General features: G+C 29.6%; 7 protein-coding genes across 7 annotated transcripts, besides 1 other annotated feature; 4 read left to right on the forward strand and 3 right to left on the reverse strand.

Annotated features, from left to right (window-relative positions):
- Positions 1–1,065: 1,065 nt before the first annotated feature.
- Positions 1,066–1,103: a mobile genetic element.
- Positions 1,104–1,580: 477 nt separating this feature from the next.
- Positions 1,581–3,179, forward strand: TVAGG3_0438880 (uncharacterized protein; the record flags this gene model as incomplete). The annotated part of the gene is made up of 1 exon (XM_001328222.1): positions 1,581–3,179. The coding sequence occupies one exon, from the start codon at positions 1,581–1,583 to the stop codon at positions 3,177–3,179; it is 1,599 nt and encodes a 532-aa protein (XP_001328257.1).
- Positions 3,180–4,220: 1,041 nt separating this feature from the next.
- TVAGG3_0438890 (uncharacterized protein) lies at positions 4,221–5,033 on the reverse strand (the record flags this gene model as incomplete). The annotated part of the gene is made up of 1 exon (XM_001328221.1): positions 4,221–5,033. One exon carries the CDS (start codon positions 5,031–5,033, stop codon positions 4,221–4,223), a length of 813 nt encoding a protein of 270 aa, XP_001328256.1.
- Positions 5,034–5,867: 834 nt separating this feature from the next.
- On the reverse strand, positions 5,868–6,344 carry TVAGG3_0438900 (uncharacterized protein; the record flags this gene model as incomplete). Its single annotated transcript, XM_001328220.1, has 1 exon — positions 5,868–6,344. One exon carries the CDS (start codon positions 6,342–6,344, stop codon positions 5,868–5,870), a length of 477 nt encoding a protein of 158 aa, XP_001328255.1.
- Positions 6,345–7,207: 863 nt separating this feature from the next.
- Positions 7,208–7,958, reverse strand: TVAGG3_0438910 (uncharacterized protein; the record flags this gene model as incomplete). Its single annotated transcript, XM_001328219.1, has 1 exon — positions 7,208–7,657. The coding sequence occupies one exon, from the start codon at positions 7,655–7,657 to the stop codon at positions 7,208–7,210; it is 450 nt and encodes a 149-aa protein (XP_001328254.1).
- An 865-nt stretch (positions 7,959–8,823) lies between these two features.
- On the forward strand, positions 8,824–10,710 carry TVAGG3_0438920 (GTPase activation domain, GAP family; the record flags this gene model as incomplete). Its single annotated transcript, XM_001328218.1, has 1 exon — positions 8,824–10,593. The coding sequence occupies one exon, from the start codon at positions 8,824–8,826 to the stop codon at positions 10,591–10,593; it is 1,770 nt and encodes a 589-aa protein (XP_001328253.1).
- Positions 10,711–11,037: 327 nt separating this feature from the next.
- TVAGG3_0438930 (uncharacterized protein) lies at positions 11,038–12,057 on the forward strand (the record flags this gene model as incomplete). Its single annotated transcript, XM_001328217.2, has 1 exon — positions 11,088–11,984. One exon carries the CDS (start codon positions 11,088–11,090, stop codon positions 11,982–11,984), a length of 897 nt encoding a protein of 298 aa, XP_001328252.1.
- A 207-nt stretch (positions 12,058–12,264) lies between these two features.
- TVAGG3_0438940 (Chain a 40s Ribosomal Protein S26) lies at positions 12,265–12,854 on the forward strand (the record flags this gene model as incomplete). Its single annotated transcript, XM_001328216.2, has 1 exon — positions 12,409–12,765. One exon carries the CDS (start codon positions 12,409–12,411, stop codon positions 12,763–12,765), a length of 357 nt encoding a protein of 118 aa, XP_001328251.1.
- Positions 12,855–16,309: the final 3,455 nt, after the last annotated feature.

Genomic DNA, 16,309 nt, shown 5'->3' on the forward strand with positions numbered 1-16,309 from the left:
AAATTTTGAAGAAGAACACAAAATCTTCTGAAAAATAATATCACATAAACTCATATTATTTTCTAATATATAACTATTTTATATAAAAATCAAATTCAATGATCTTAAAAGCGAAGAATAAACCTCAAAATTTACGAATATAATGAGTGGGAATATAATGCTTATCTATCATAAAACCATATGAAATATCAATTTTTGCTTTACGCCTAATTTTTGACGACAATTAGCAAAAAATGTTAAATGTTAACACTCAGTCCATTTGAATATGAAAAATAAAATTGACTTTGATTAAATGTTTTTATTTATCATGCAATTCTTCTTGCGACCAAAGATTTGAATAAAAGTTCAAAAAATAAGATAGCTTAAAAAATAATATACGGTAGTGTTTACTAATAGATGAATAGTATATAAATTCTATTAAAATGGATTTGATCCAAAAAAATATATAAAATTTGATCATAAATAAAATCGTTTTAAATTACTTCTTCATTTAAATTATAACAATTATTTTTGGTTTTATATTTTTTTGGATCAAATCCATTTTAATAGAATTTATATACTATTCATCTATTAGTAAACACTACCGTATATTATTTTTTAAGCTATCTTATTTTTTGAACTTTTATTCAAATCTTTGGTCGCAAGAAGAATTGCATGATAAATAAAAACATTTAATCAAAGTCAATTTTATTTTTCATATTCAAATGGACTGAGTGTTAACATTTAACATTTTTTGCTAATTGTCGTCAAAAATTAGGCGTAAAGCAAAAATTGATATTTCATATGGTTTTATGATAGATAAGCATTATATTCCCACTCATTATATTCGTAAATTTTGAGGTTTATTCTTCGCTTTTAAGATCATTGAATTTGATTTTTATATAAAATAGTTATATATTAGAAAATAATATGAGTTTATGTGATATTATTTTTCAGAAGATTTTGTGTTCTTCTTCAAAATTTTATTTTTTATTAAAAAGAATCTGTACAAAATATACATTTACTTTAATTAATATTTAAAAACGTGCTCTATCAAAAGTTCCAAAAATTCAATATTTTAGCTTTTCTGAGGTGTCACTTTTGATGAATTTCTGTTTACAACACATCGAGTAAAATTATCACAGATAAGAGTTTGAATGAAGAAATCTTCATCTTCTTTTGTCACGTCTTATCAAATTTGAATCTGAAATACTTGTTGTTGAGAGACATCAATCACATCATGACGTTTCACTATAATATTTATATGTAATAGTAACATATTTATTCATTGAGCTCATCTGAAAACAATATTAAAAGCAAAATTTTGATGAATTAACTTTCATTTTGTCTATTATGATGAAACCATTCTAATATGGAGGTTTCTATTAATAGGTTCCAATCTATTCTTAAACAGATGAGTTTTTGATGTAAACACATTTGATTACAAAGTTGTTGTCCAAATGATGGTATACACCATGAAAAAGGGTTCAACATATTTTACTGGTTTTTATTATCATCACATGTATTCAAAACCAACCAATCTTTATTTTGACAACTCTGACAAAAAGAAATTTACGGTCCATTTTGATTTTCAACGTAAAATGGTTGAAAATAGTGTAGATACATACTATGGACGCGACATATACTTACCAGGAGTCACTCATTATTATTTGTATGGTGATTTTTTTGAATCAGTAGATAGTTTACCCAACTCTTTTAGATTGCATTTTAGTGGCACTTACTTGATTACAATTGGTACATCATCTAAAACAATTTATGTTGAGCGTTCATCCATTATTGTTATTATTCGTAATGATGTTCAAACAGAGTATCAAAAAATTATAACTGGCGTGACCTCTATAACATTTCCTGCAGGAAATGCAGATAGTTGTGTACAATTAATTTATGCAAACTTTAATGAAGAGAGTTCTTATTCATATACATATGACATAATTCACAATCCAAAAGATCTTGAAATAGGTTATTATGCCAAAAATAATCAAAGATATGCTAATCTAATCATATATTCAGATTCTTCAATGTTTGTTTCTGTTGAAAATTTATGTACTGGGAAGAAAGACGAATGGATGTTACCGAAAAACGAGGCATTTATATATACAATCAATTTGAATGAGCAGATTAAAGTAAGGGCCGATTCTCTTGATAGAAGCTTAACTTCCGAATTATTTGATCATTCAAAACCAAAATTTATTACATCATTAACCGAAAATATCAAATATCCATATGATATTTGTAATCTATCAGAAACGAATTTTTATTTTTGCAATGTCTCAACAAAGAAAACATATCTATGCGATTCTGTACAAACAGGAATCTTGAATCCTTCTCTGTTCGATTTTAATAGTCCGTTGGTATCTTCAAAATCAGGGACTAATGAATTAGTAGCAATTAATTATTATTCTGGAGATGATGTTATTGTTAATGATTTTGGGACATTTAAAAGTTCTAATTCAGAAAAATTATGGGCATTTTCAACAATACCGATTGCTTGTGCAGCTTCTGGATATAGTCTCAAGACATATTATAATAATGGATTATATGGATGTCGATCAGATTCTGGAAATGTAACTGTTCTTAAAGCAAATATTGAAGAAAATGTCACTAGAAGTTTAAACATCCAAACAGATACAAATAACATCGAAGCGGTCGATGATTTCGTTTATTTGGCTGGAGGAATCAACTCACTGGAAATAAATGGAACCCTAAATATTTCTTTTAAAGGAATTTTATTTATTCCAAACATGACAGATCTTGAAATTGTTGATTCATCCGTGGAACCTAAATATGAAGGATACTATTTTGATTCTCAGAATATTGCTTCAATTCAAATTAGATCAAAGAAACTCGTTAAGTTCAAAATATTCTGTATATGGGAAGATGAACCATTACCAATATGTTACAATGTTCCTACAGGTAATTATAACTTTTCTTCAAAATTAATTTTTGCAAGTGAATTTCAGTTCCATACAAGTCGTACAAAGTTTGACTACAAATATTATCATACGTTTGAAGAAGACCGTTATATAACATATCTTCGTATGATGAATTACAAAATACCAGTGGATTACAAATATAAATGTTTCGGAATTTCATTAGAAGGTGAAAATAAACATTTCAGTGAAGAATTGACAAATGATACTAGTACTCACATTGATAAAAAACTTTTTATCATCATATGAAACCTGGAAAAGAATACATTTATGATGGAAAAGATTGTGCATTTATAGCAGATGAAAGTGAAGATGTTTATATTGCCGGAAATTTGGATTCCGAAGAAAAGAACTTTACTAAATTAGACCCAGAACAATTTTATTCCTGTAATGATGGATTTGTATTGAAATATAATGGAACCCGCAAAAAAATTAGGGTTATCATTCAATGCGCATATGGTGGATATTTTACTGGGTATGAGAAAGAACAGACGCAAAATGGTGTACCTTTGAAACCTTTATTGACAGGCAATCAAGATTTATGGACAATCTTTCAATCTTACACTACAAAAAGAAAGTATATCTTTGATAATCAATCTACTATATATTATAATGAAACCACGGAAGAACTTTATCATGATTATGATTTGCGTAATTATTTTATCTCAAATTATCAAGATTATCCTCAATATATAATTGATGGAAATAGTTCAATATCTTTTAGATCGAAATCAAAAGATTACACCGTAATTATTGTAGTTTCTAATGTTGTTGGAGTAGCCTTAATAATAACTATTATAGTTGTTATTGTTTGTTACGTGAAGAAGAAGAAAAAGAATGCAGAAAAAGAATCAAGTTCTAGTTCAACTACTTCACAACAAGTTTAAATTTTAAACGTTAATTTTAATCAAATTATCATTTTTTTCCTGATTTATTCAGAATATTTTGTTTAAAAATTCCAAGAATGATGTGATTTTGCAATCGAATGAATCGGACAGCTATAAACAATTCTGAGAAGAGCATTATTTGTGAAACATGAAATGGATATATTGTAGGATCGTAATAATCAGTAATCGAAATATTAATAATGAATTCAGAATCTTTTGAATCATCGTAGTATTTTGTTTGGTTGAAAATCAAACTCATGTTTCTATCAATCATTGCTTAGCTAATCAAATATTTGCTACTATTATCACAATAAATTTACTAAAACTATAAAATTAATAATTAAATGAGTTCTTTATGTGATTTAGCATGCTTTTATTCGAAACTCGAAGAAATCCACTTTTATTATTTCAATAGCTTAAGTAGCTCATGGTGATGATATCCAGCAAGATATTTGCCAAATTTGCGTTGTTTATAGAATGCATTTTTGAATTTGATTGGGGAATTTTCCGCAAATGTTGCATTGATAATTAGAGGATAAGAGGCTCTCTTATGCTGATTTTCTACATAAATACTGATTTCATAATTTCCTGGTGTCGCATTTCTTGGAATTGAAATATTATAATCTATATCGACTGGTTTATAATCTAAAAGAGTTTTATTGAGAATATTAAACTTATTACTTTTATTAATTTTATGATAGAATATGAGTTGTGCATTTTCTGTAGCATCTTTAATTCGTAGTTTATATTGAATTTTTTCGTCCTTATTAATATAAATAGGAGATCCCGGCGACTTCAAAAGTGCCAGAGATGGATTGCAATAATCAATATTAAATCTTCCAGAATCTGTTCCTTCATAAAACATTGAATCTTCTACTCTTACAGAAATTGTGTGATATCCTGTGTTAAAAGTTTTTGGAATAGAGAAATTCAGAAAGAATACAGGTCCCATCGACTTTACATTTATTGTTTGGGAGGCAGTTATGCCATTGTTGTTATCAACTAATCCTTCGACATTTAGATAGTTTCTTTCATCTCTATCTGAAACATTACCAAAAACAAAAAGATTAATGTTTGAATTCGGATTTTGAGAAATACATGCTTTTGTTATTTTAATTTTCGGAGGTTGCTCAATACCATTCAGACGAAATTTCATATTGTTACCAAATAAATGTGAAATTTCATCATGGTTTTGATTTGAATGCAATAAACTCATTATAGTTTTCCTTTCTGAATTCAAGTATTTCATTAGTTTATTATATCATCAATTTAATCATTAAAGCTATAGTTGAATTCAATTTTGTTTGATAAAAAAGTAAAGTCAATCTGATCTAGAGGAATATCATTATAGCAAAAGGGATTATAGTTTACTGTAGGGGTTTTTGGAACAATTCCTATATAGAAATTATTCCATTCACAAGAGGCTAAACATATTTTTTATAAAATAATTTTGAAATACATTCAAATTCTTTATCTTCTCAAAAAATCAGCATTTTATTTCAAAATTTTTTATTATAGATTTATTTTTTGATAAATAAAAACCAATCCATTTTTGAGAACATCTTGCGTAAAATCTTATAATTTCAAAATTCTGAAATGTCAAGCTTTTGATCAGACTATTAATTCAGGTAAGTAAAATGAATATAACGACTCTATAATGCATAATAATAAACTAAAATATGCTGAATTTGATTCTCAGCTGAAAAATTATTAATGCACAGAGTTAATTTGAGCTTTTGAAAATGAATAATAATACATACGGAAATAAAATTTACCAAAGGAATCAAGCACTGTGTAAAATGCAAATATTATTGTTTTAAAAATATTCTTTGATATTTCAAAATTAGGATATTGCCAATTAGAAAGGCAGAAATGGTTAATACTCATACTTATAATAGACTCTATTGTCATTTATCTTCAAACCAAATTAGATTAATATGAATAATTCTCAATTTAACATAATCCTACAAAATAATTAGATTATCAAGTTCTTAATTCGGATATTGACTGGTGTATGAAATAGTACAATAATACAATAATATTTAATAATTTATTTGGACGTCTTAAAAAGAATGCGCGGAAAGAATGGTACAATATACCTCCTATTCATGTGATATTTCTTAATGGCATCAACAAATCTGTTTTCTGTGGATTTTGAAAATTTTATGATATTTTTTACAAGATTTGAAATTTGTTTGTTTTGGTCTCGTGCAACAATGCTTATTTCATAAACACCTTCTGTAATATTGGTTGGGACTGGAATATCATATTCAAATTGGAATGGGTTCACTTGAATATCTGTTTTGTTAAGGATATTGTAACTCTTACTATTGTTAATAGAGTGATAAAAGATAAGACTAGTATTCTTATTGATATCTTCCACTTGTAGAGTGTATCGAAGCGTTTTATCTCTTCTAATGTAAATTGGAGAATCTGGAGCTTTCACAATTGATAGGACTGGAGTATCGTAAACTATGTCAAAGCTCCTGAAATCAGTTATACAATAATGCATTCCGTCACATACCATAATTGAAACATTATGATTACCAGCATCGAAAAAATCGGGAATCGTAAAATTAAGAAGAAATTCATGTGAACTAGAGCTGTTTATATTTATTGTTTGAGATTTATATAAACTACTATTGCAATCAAGATAACCAGTTATATCTATGAATTCGCTTGCATCTCTATCATATGTTTTCCCTGAGACAATACAATTTAAGTCTTTTTTATATCTAAGATTGGTTGAAACTTGAATATCATAAATGGATGGTGGTCGTTCAATTCCTTTTGGCTGTAATCCCCTTCCAAAAGGTAGGCCTCTATTTGGTCCACAATAATCATTAGAATATAACCTTATTCGGTTTTATATTAGGAAAACTATATTTAATAATTTATGATTTAAATGTAAATATCGAATTTAAAAATACTTGCTCGCTTTACGTATGAGTTACAATATGTTTTTTTCTTTGTAAAACATTCTTTGAATCTAGTTCTGAAGTTACACTTTCATAAAAAAATTTTTGAATACTATTCAAAAAACCACTTTTTCTGAAATATTTGTTGTAAATCATATTTGATAGTTTAAATTATGAACGGTAAGACATGATCATATGTTCATATGCAAAAAGACAATACAGTACTGCAAATGATGAAATAACAAAATTTCAATGTTCATAATTCTGATCATGGAATAACAATGGTGACAATAATATATTTTCTTAATTAAGTTGATGCATCTTTTTATATATCATAAATAGTTAGAATAAAATATCCTTTCTAAAAAAATAATCCCGCCTTAAATGCGAAACATAGTGATAAGTAATAATAAATACTAAAATTTAAAATAGCAAAAAGAATATAGATAATAAATTATAGAAATAAGGTCAATTATTTTTTGAAAGTAATTTTGAACGAAAATGTAACATCATTTGAATTCGAAGATTTGCTTGTAGATATTTCGATGTTTTTCGGCTGGTCATAAAGTACTTTTGAGTCATCCGCATTAATAGTTATTGGAATAGTTATATTTGGTGCCACTTCGACGGCCTGATGCTTCCCTTCAGGAGGTTTTGGTGGCTCTGGAGGCAGAGAATTTCTATCAACTGTCTCATGTGGCTGTATACGTGTTCTTTCTCTGAATTTTTCTGGGATCTTAGGTGGTTTGATATCAGGATTATTTTCTTCATCTTCATCCGACTCGCCATCCGACTCGGACCGAAGCTGAGCCTTATTCTCTGCCTCTTTTTTCATCCTGATTAACTCTTGCTCTTTAAAGATTTTCTTATTTGCGTTGTTTTTGAGTATAATTCTGTCGATGCTGTCGATTGTTTCTGTCATATCGTAATCAGGATAAAAGATTGTGTAAGTGCCGTCCTGAATGTTGAGAATTTCCGCCCGATTAATGTCTTATTTATTTTCATCGATTATAAAGATCTCTTGCCCTACATGAAGGTTCAGGTTCTGTGTATAAGCGAACTTGGGGAAATGATTCGGCATTTTTGAAAAAAAAACGCCATAAATTCAATCTTAATATTCTCATATTATGATTGTACAAACACTACTTGTATAAAATATAACTGATTTGAAGTGTATTGTTCAGATATTTTATATAGATTTTTTCATGATTAGTGTATCTGGGAATTCAATTATGCATTTGATTGCTTAACACATCATCATCACTAATCAACACTGCATTGAAAAGACGCATATGCTTAACTTGCCTCTCATATTCAGAATAATTATATTAAAGGTTCAATAAAATCAAATACAAAGCTTCATAATCAACGAATATTCTTATTTATTGAGTTTGAATTTTTGATCAACACATGAGGAAATAATGGCCTGCAAATATCAATGTTTGATTATCAATGGCTTCAAAAAATCTTGTTTGATTGAGTAATAACATCACGTAAGTAAATGCATGTCATTCAATGCCCTCAACAATCAATTATGGATATATTTTGTTCGAAATTTTGTCCTTTTCTTCCAATTGTCAATAGATTGAGCCTCTAAACATGAATTTTATGATTTGCTAAATAGAACTAGTACACTATCTAAAACGCTAACTTGGAATTTTTGAGAGTTTTGAACCTTGAGTCTCAAAAGTTATTCATAATTTTGCATGAATTATCACATCACAAGGCAATAATATTAGGAAGAAAAATCGAAATAATTCAAAGGTTTTTCATTTTCTGAATGTTGAAGTAAAATTTTTGCATTTAAATATTTACAAAAGATAATCTAAAACAAGTAAGATATAATTTGTAAGAATTCAAATATTGAGAATAAGAAATCAAGTTGATATTATATATAAGTATTTATCTAGCATCAGAAAAAATGATTTCGGGTACTTTTCATTTCTGAGTGAATTATGGTTTTCATTGAATTTTTGAATGATTTTGAATCCATTACATTGGTAATTTCTTTTGTTCTTACCATCAAAAGCAATGATAAAATAATAATACATGTAACTTTCAGAAACTGAACTTTACAAAATTAAATCCATGCTCAATAGCTCTTGTGGTGGTGTTTTTTCGGTTTTAGGATCGAATGATGGCACTAAAGAGCATCAAATATTTGATTACCAGCAACTGCTTCCGCAAATTGAGATGTCTCACTACTCAGATATTGAAGATCAATATTGGACTAAAACATTTAAAATAGACCAAAGATTCGGAGATTTAAAAGATAATATTACGAATGAATATAGCGATTCTTGGATAGATTCATCTCTCACAAACTCTCCTGTTTCTTGGCAAAAATTTTGCAGAGGTTTGTCTTGGATATTCAATTCGAAAGAAATTTTGCCGATTCTCACAAAGCAGTTCGTTCAGCTTCCACAGGATTTAATTTATTTCCAGAAAAAATCAGTTCAAGCATTTACCGTAATTCTTCAGATTTTAATAGAATTATGCAGAGTATCAGACTGTCCGTCCCGGCTACTCAAATTTATCTCTAATTTCATGCTTCCAAAAACCTATTTCGAACCTATAACATCACAATGCGAATTTATGTCTTTTGCGAGTCCAATCAAGCTGTACAAGAACATCCTTTTCTCGAAACCCGAAGATGCATGGGCAATTTTAACAAATAAAAAACATTTGACAGTTCTTTCGAATAAAACGACCAAACCTATCTACGAAGTCGATATAGAGTCAATATCTCAATCGTTTGGTAAAATCAGAATCATAACTAAGCAAAAAACTGAAATTGTTTTTAAATGCTCAGACGATGTAGCAAACAACTTATGGCTTCGATCACAAGTTACTGATCTTATGTGGCTTGATTCTCTTACTCCTTCTTTCTCAAAAAACTATCCTCCGAATTTTTTATATGCTTTCAGTTCTACTTTGTATTTAGACGACATGCTTATCATACAAGCTCTTTTCTCTATACAAATATCCCAATTAGAACTATGGGATCCCATTATTGATAACTTAATTACACTTTCCATTTCATATGGCCGACTCGACTCATTAGTTTCGTTTATTTCGTTCGATGAAATATCGCAGACATCAGATCCGAACTTAATCTTACGATCAAACTCGATTTGTACCCATTTTTTGAAAGTTTATTATAAAAGATTCGGAAAAGACTACATAAACAACGTCATTATACCTCTCTTTAATGAAGTCTGCAAGATCCCCATCGATGACATAGCAGACGAATCAAATGACGTCGAAATAATCCGAAGATATATTTTGATGTTCGCAGATACGGTCATGAACTCGTTTGACAAGATCCCAAGAGCCATCAGACACCTTGCAACCCATATTTTCTACGCTACGGAGTGTACATTAGGTACATGGGAGGCAACTTTCAATTCGATCACGAATCTTTTCATTTTGAGGTTTTTCATAGCTTTCTTTTCATCGCCAAGTGAAATGCCGATAAGTACTGTTGATTCTGTCAGATATAAAAAGGTTATTATCCCGTTTGGCGCGATTATGTTGAATTTCCTGTCTTGCAATGGCATGTCCAACAAGTACGAGTACTTAGAGCCAATAAGAAAAGACTATTACTCATATAGATTAAAATTGCTTGAATTTTTTTCGTCTCTTCCTTTGAGAAGGAACGAGCCAGGCCAGTACGTGCAGCCTTCAACAAAAGAAGTCGAAACTTCCTCAAAATTCATTCTCGATTTCATTGTTGACAATAAGGAACAGTTTTTGAGGCAATACAGGGGTTTGATGACGAATGAAAACAGATACCACCCGTTTTCTTACAGAATTTTGCATATGCTTTATTCTTGTCTCGTTCATACTGAATTATAATTTTTCATTATACTTTATATATATATTTTGTTGTTAGATTAAATCTTTCTGTTTATAGATATTTTAAATTACCAGCTCTTTAATCTATTTCGAAAACAATCTTAAAAAATTGATAAAAAACCTTTTCGATTTACTAATAAATCCTTGGAAAAATAGAAACACATCTTATGTTATTTTGAGTTTTAAGTTAGAATTAGCTCGGTTCGAATCTGATTCAATACGAAAAGAAAAATCTATTCATTATAATGATTTAACTGAAGATTAGTCACGAAATAATGTCTCATGAATTCATTGGTATGAGTTATGGCATGCGAAATGTGAGTGAAAAACCTCTTCAAGTTTGTTTTTTCCTTCATAAAAGATCACAATTAAGGTTAATATTTTATTCAAAAGAAGTGTTTTATTATTCATAATGAATGTTTTCAGTAAAATTTTGACGACGATAATCAACCGTTATTTTGATTGAAAAGTTAATAAATTAAGAGTTTCATTCAATGCTCGGTTTAAGGACTCCACCTGAACACAAGAGCTCTGTCAGGTCGGGTGTATATGGATCTGGTTCCTGGGAAGCAGAAGCTGAAACAACAAGCCGAAGAAACAATTACGAATATGAAAATCAATATTCTTACGACTCATATCAAAATAATGGTAGGGCATCGAACAAGCCATACATGAGCTCACTTGCCTCAATGTATGGTGACTATAATGAGAATTTAGAAAGAAAAAGAAGAATGCAAGAGCAACTTGCTGAATCTTTAAGGCAACAAATAGAAGAAAAGAAAGCTGCTCAAAAATCTGCATACGAAAGACAACCTAAAATCCCTACTTATTCTAATCAACCGATGCCAGATTTGAATACTCGCCAACAGATACAACCTATTCAACAACCTCTCCCACCTCAACCTGCTCCACAAGTAGTATACGCTAGTCAACCTGTAAATAGAGTTTCTTTCGCACCTCAAATCGTTTTGACGCAAAATGAGCCTCAAGCAAGAACAATTTCAAGAGCGATTCCTGTAGAGAAGTTTGTACCATTAAGAGCTACATTAAACATTACACAGCCTCATCAAATTACAGTTCCTACCGAATCTCCATTTGACAGACAGAAAGTCGAGACTCCTCCATTGGGATTCTCAATAAGACATGCACAGCCTGTTAAATCATCTTTGGCGCAAACGATGAAACCAATTAACAGAGTTTTACCTTTAAATCCTGGAAAGAATCCAATGTTTTACTCCGCAAAGCCAAAATCAACATTTGTACAAGATGATGAGTATAATGCAAAGCCAGATTATCCTGGACCTCCTACCGGAGGAGATTTTTACCAATTAAAGCCTCTTGAGTGCTATAGTGACTTGATTTACCCAGATGGACACATAAGTTCAAGATAATTTCATATATTTCTTTATCTGCGTTGTTTGTTAGTAAAAATTTTTATTTAATCCTGAAACTAGAATTTTTCATCACTATATACATTACTACTAGAATGTTGAAGATAATTTCCTATTGAAATCATCTTAAAATTATTCACATGTTTAGAGAAAAAATTGGAATTTTAGAGAAAATATTGTTTATTGGACTTCCAACACAAATATTTCAATTCTTTGAATGATAATTTGAATGTGAGTTAATGCGAATGCATTCGAATCCGAAGTTATAAAAAATTGGATTCAAAAATGTATTGAAAAAATGATGTTTCGTGAAATATTCTGTATTTATTGCCGAATTATATTGATAGTTTGGACTTTATTGCTAACGAAGCTTTAGGTCGAGACGATAGAAATTGAAAAGGTGACGTTTGTTGTTCCTTTTTCGATGCCAGTCAAAAGAAGGAATCATGGCCGTTCCAAGATGAACCGTGGCCACACAAGAACAGTCAACTGCATGAACTGCGGCCGCCAAGTCCCAAAGGATAAGGCTATCACACGTTTCGCCATCAAGAATATGGTCGATGCTTCATCAGCAAAGGATGTTTCTGATGCTTGCATCTATCAGGGCTATGAACTTCCAAAGACATACCAGAAGCAATACTACTGCGTTTCTTGCGCTGTCCACCGCCACGTTGTTCGCCCACGTAATGTCAACGTTCGCCGCAACCGTGTTCCACTCTTCCTTAAGCTCAGACTTGAGAAGCTCGAGCAGCGCAATGCTCAGCGCCTTTCTAAGGAGTAAATTAAAAATAATTAATACAGATCATTCATTTCTGACTATTTTTTGGAAAAAGAGATCATTCGGTTTTAAAAAATGTTATTCTTTACTGCATTGCCAAAGAATATTAAGAGAATGATCAAATATCTAATTTTTATACATGGATTTAAGAATTTTTGAATTGCGATGTTATATACTTTATGGATTAATATCTGTTTTCCATTGTCTTGCTTGGAAGAAAGAAGCTTTCAAGATATCTTGATTTTAAATTTTAACTTTAAAAGCAAAATTTCCTTAATTATCTCTTACATCGATATCTATACTATACGAAGGAAGATTTAATGCAATTTATTTTCTGTAATATAGTGGTGCCATATAAAGAGGAGTTATTTCTTGTAAAAATTTTGTAACCAATTAATTAAGTAAGTGAAATCATTGGATACAAACTGATTTAATGAACATTAAATAAAAGATGATATCTCGTATGAAGGCATTACCTTCTTCATGTTTCATATTTCTCTGTCTTATTCAAGAACTCCATAAACTCTATAATCTTGTCACGATACCATTGCTATGATAGAAATAACAAAATTGGATGAATAGAGTTTATTACATAAATTTAGTGTGATATCTTCGTTACAATAGAGGTAAATAATATTTGTTGAGTTTGCAAAACATTCAGAATGTAATGACTTGATACCTCTACCGACATTCACGTACTTGATATCAGTGAAGTTTGTGAAAAATGTATCATGATAAAAGATTGAATTATCCCTCCCAGTTGTGTGGATATCAACGGTGCCATTTGCAGGAAAATATGTAGTATAATACTCTTTATGAACATAATTAATATAATAATTATTTTTATATTGAGAAAACCAGCCTTCTGTCTCATTAAATGAAGAATCTGGTTGATCTTTATATCGAAAAACTGTTACATTTATTGAGTCTAAACCCCTAGGATCATAGTACAAAGCAGTAACAGTTAATACTGTTTGAGGAATTATCAAATGCTGTAAGTGGTATAAGCCATTTGTTGATGATCTGAATAACTTTGTCACTCCATAAGGTATTGTATAAACATCGCCTTTTTTTGCTGGTGGATAAGCAATCAAAGTCGTCATATTCTTATCATATAGTACGCCATCTAATACTCTAAAATATTGACTATTTTCATCAATTGTAAATTCTTCTAGTGTTAGGATCCAATCAAAAGAGCCCCAAATCGAAAGTTTTTTACAGTTTAATGGAATGTGGACAGTCTTAACTTTGCTTCGGTCTATAACTGAGTTTCCAAACTCTGTTATGGAATCAGGAAATTCAATTGTTTCCATATGTATATAATTCCAGAAAGCCCTTTCTACTACATATTGAGCATTACCAAATATTTTAATATGGACTGTTTCTAACAAGTTTTCGGTGTGATTATTTACGATTCCGTCAGTAATAATAATTAATGTAAAATTATCTTTGAACCATTTGATTTCCTCCGTGGTTTCTTTAATTTACTTTGATTCTATATAGTCAAGGCATTAATCATAAAGATATATCAAAAATATGTAAGTATTTGAACTAAATATCTTTTATAATTTTGATTATCACTTCACACCTGTAAATTGATTTTTTGAAGGGCGGATAAATAACTGACTACAACATCATATAATTCGACAACAAATACTCTTACTGTCAGTGGAACAGGAGCGGTCGATTCAACTGTATTTACAGACTACAAAACATCTACTATACACTTAATTATTGATGAAGGTATTACAATTATTAAAACGCAAGCAATTAATGGATATACACAACTAGTAGATGTTTCTTTGCCTGATTCTTTGGTTTCTATTGGAAATGATGTATTTTTACGTACGAAAATTATTAATTTAACTCTTCCGAAAAATGTTAAGGATTTATCTGTCGGAAACTCATTTGATACAATAGATACTCTTGAAAATATATTTGTTGTTGAAGAAAATCCATATTATCTCTCCATTGATGGTGTTATGTACACAAGAGATATGACAACATTATACTTAATACCGAAAAGCAAAAATATTTCCTACTTTTCTGTTCCATATGGCGTTAAAAAAATCGCTGCTGCTGTTCAGAATTATTATATAACTGCATTAGTGATTTCAGAAACTGTTAGAACAATTGATAGTTACTTTGGTCATAACACTCAAATCCAATATATATTTATCAAGCAAACACCTGGTCATGTAAATATCAGTACAAATCAATATTTTGCGAATTCGAAATATACTCCTATATTTGAATATATGAGTGAAGTAATCCCAACATGTAACCACCAGGAAATTATTCTTCGTAAATTTTCATATCAATTTTTATTTGTTTTCATACTAATGTAAAGGTTAAAAATAAATTACTCTGATAAACTAATAATATTTTTTTATTCAATAGTTGTAATTTTGTTCTGAAAGAATAGAATTAAAAACAGTATCAGAACAGGTGTTTGATTCGATGTGTCTGGCTGAAAACCAAGCCATTAGTAGCAAATAAGGAACATATAACAATAAAATTATTTTTCTAAAATTATTATTCGAAAAATACTTTAAAAAGCCTATGTTTATTGAAAACATCAAGGCTTGCATTAAGTATAATCCGAAATCGCATGTAGTTATTGGTATCTGAATCAATAAAATGAGAAATGTAAAAATTGAAAGGGGAAATATGGTCTGTGACAGCAGTAATGAGCCAAAAATTGACAAAACAAATGCTGTTATCAAATAAATATTGTGAAAAATTGGAATTTTTTCTGAATTTTTTGTTGCAAATTTAGTTTGATAATTGATATAGTCATTGTATCCATCTGTATTCCCTGGTGAACTGATATTCATGAGCCAGTAAATGAAAGAATAAGGAAATATGATGGATAAAGTAAGTATTGCGTTAATTTTGTCTTTTCTAAGCAAATAACTGATCATTATTGATAGTGTTAAGTGTATTCCTTCATATTTTGTTGCGCAGGCTAGCCAAAGCAGAAAAATTGTCGTATTTTTATGATTAAATTTGAAAAATATAATTGTAAGGATTGCAATGGAAAGAAATAGTGGTTCGTTGGATATTGTACTTCTGGAGATATAAAATCGGAATGGAATGATTGAGATTAAAACTGATATCCATTCTGAAAAATATGAAAGGTCAAAAGCAAGTAACAATCTCCGAAATGAATATGTTAATATGAAATTTGAAAGAATTATTGCAAGAAATGGTCCAAAAATATAATTTCCAAAAGTCAAGAAAGAACAAATTCTAACGAACATTGGATATAAAGGAAGGTAATATATAAGATGATTTCTTTGACCCCCGACGTATCGATTCCATGGATTGAGTTTTGGTTTAGAATAAGAAGTGATAGCGTTGAAAAGGAAATCTGGACCATCTCTGTATTTTAAAACAGATAAATACGAGTGTTTGATGATAAGAATGGTCAAAATGAGGATTGTTGGTGAAATATTGAATAAAAAAAATTTAAAATCTTTATTTGAAAGCTTCCAAAAGTCTGTAGGACACTTCATAGGCTTAACAGATCGTCTAATCATTATTA

Source organism: Trichomonas vaginalis, chromosome V (assembly GCF_026262505.1).
Source record: "Trichomonas vaginalis G3 chromosome V, whole genome shotgun sequence".
In the NCBI taxonomy this organism is placed as follows: domain Eukaryota; phylum Parabasalia; order Trichomonadida; family Trichomonadidae; genus Trichomonas; species Trichomonas vaginalis.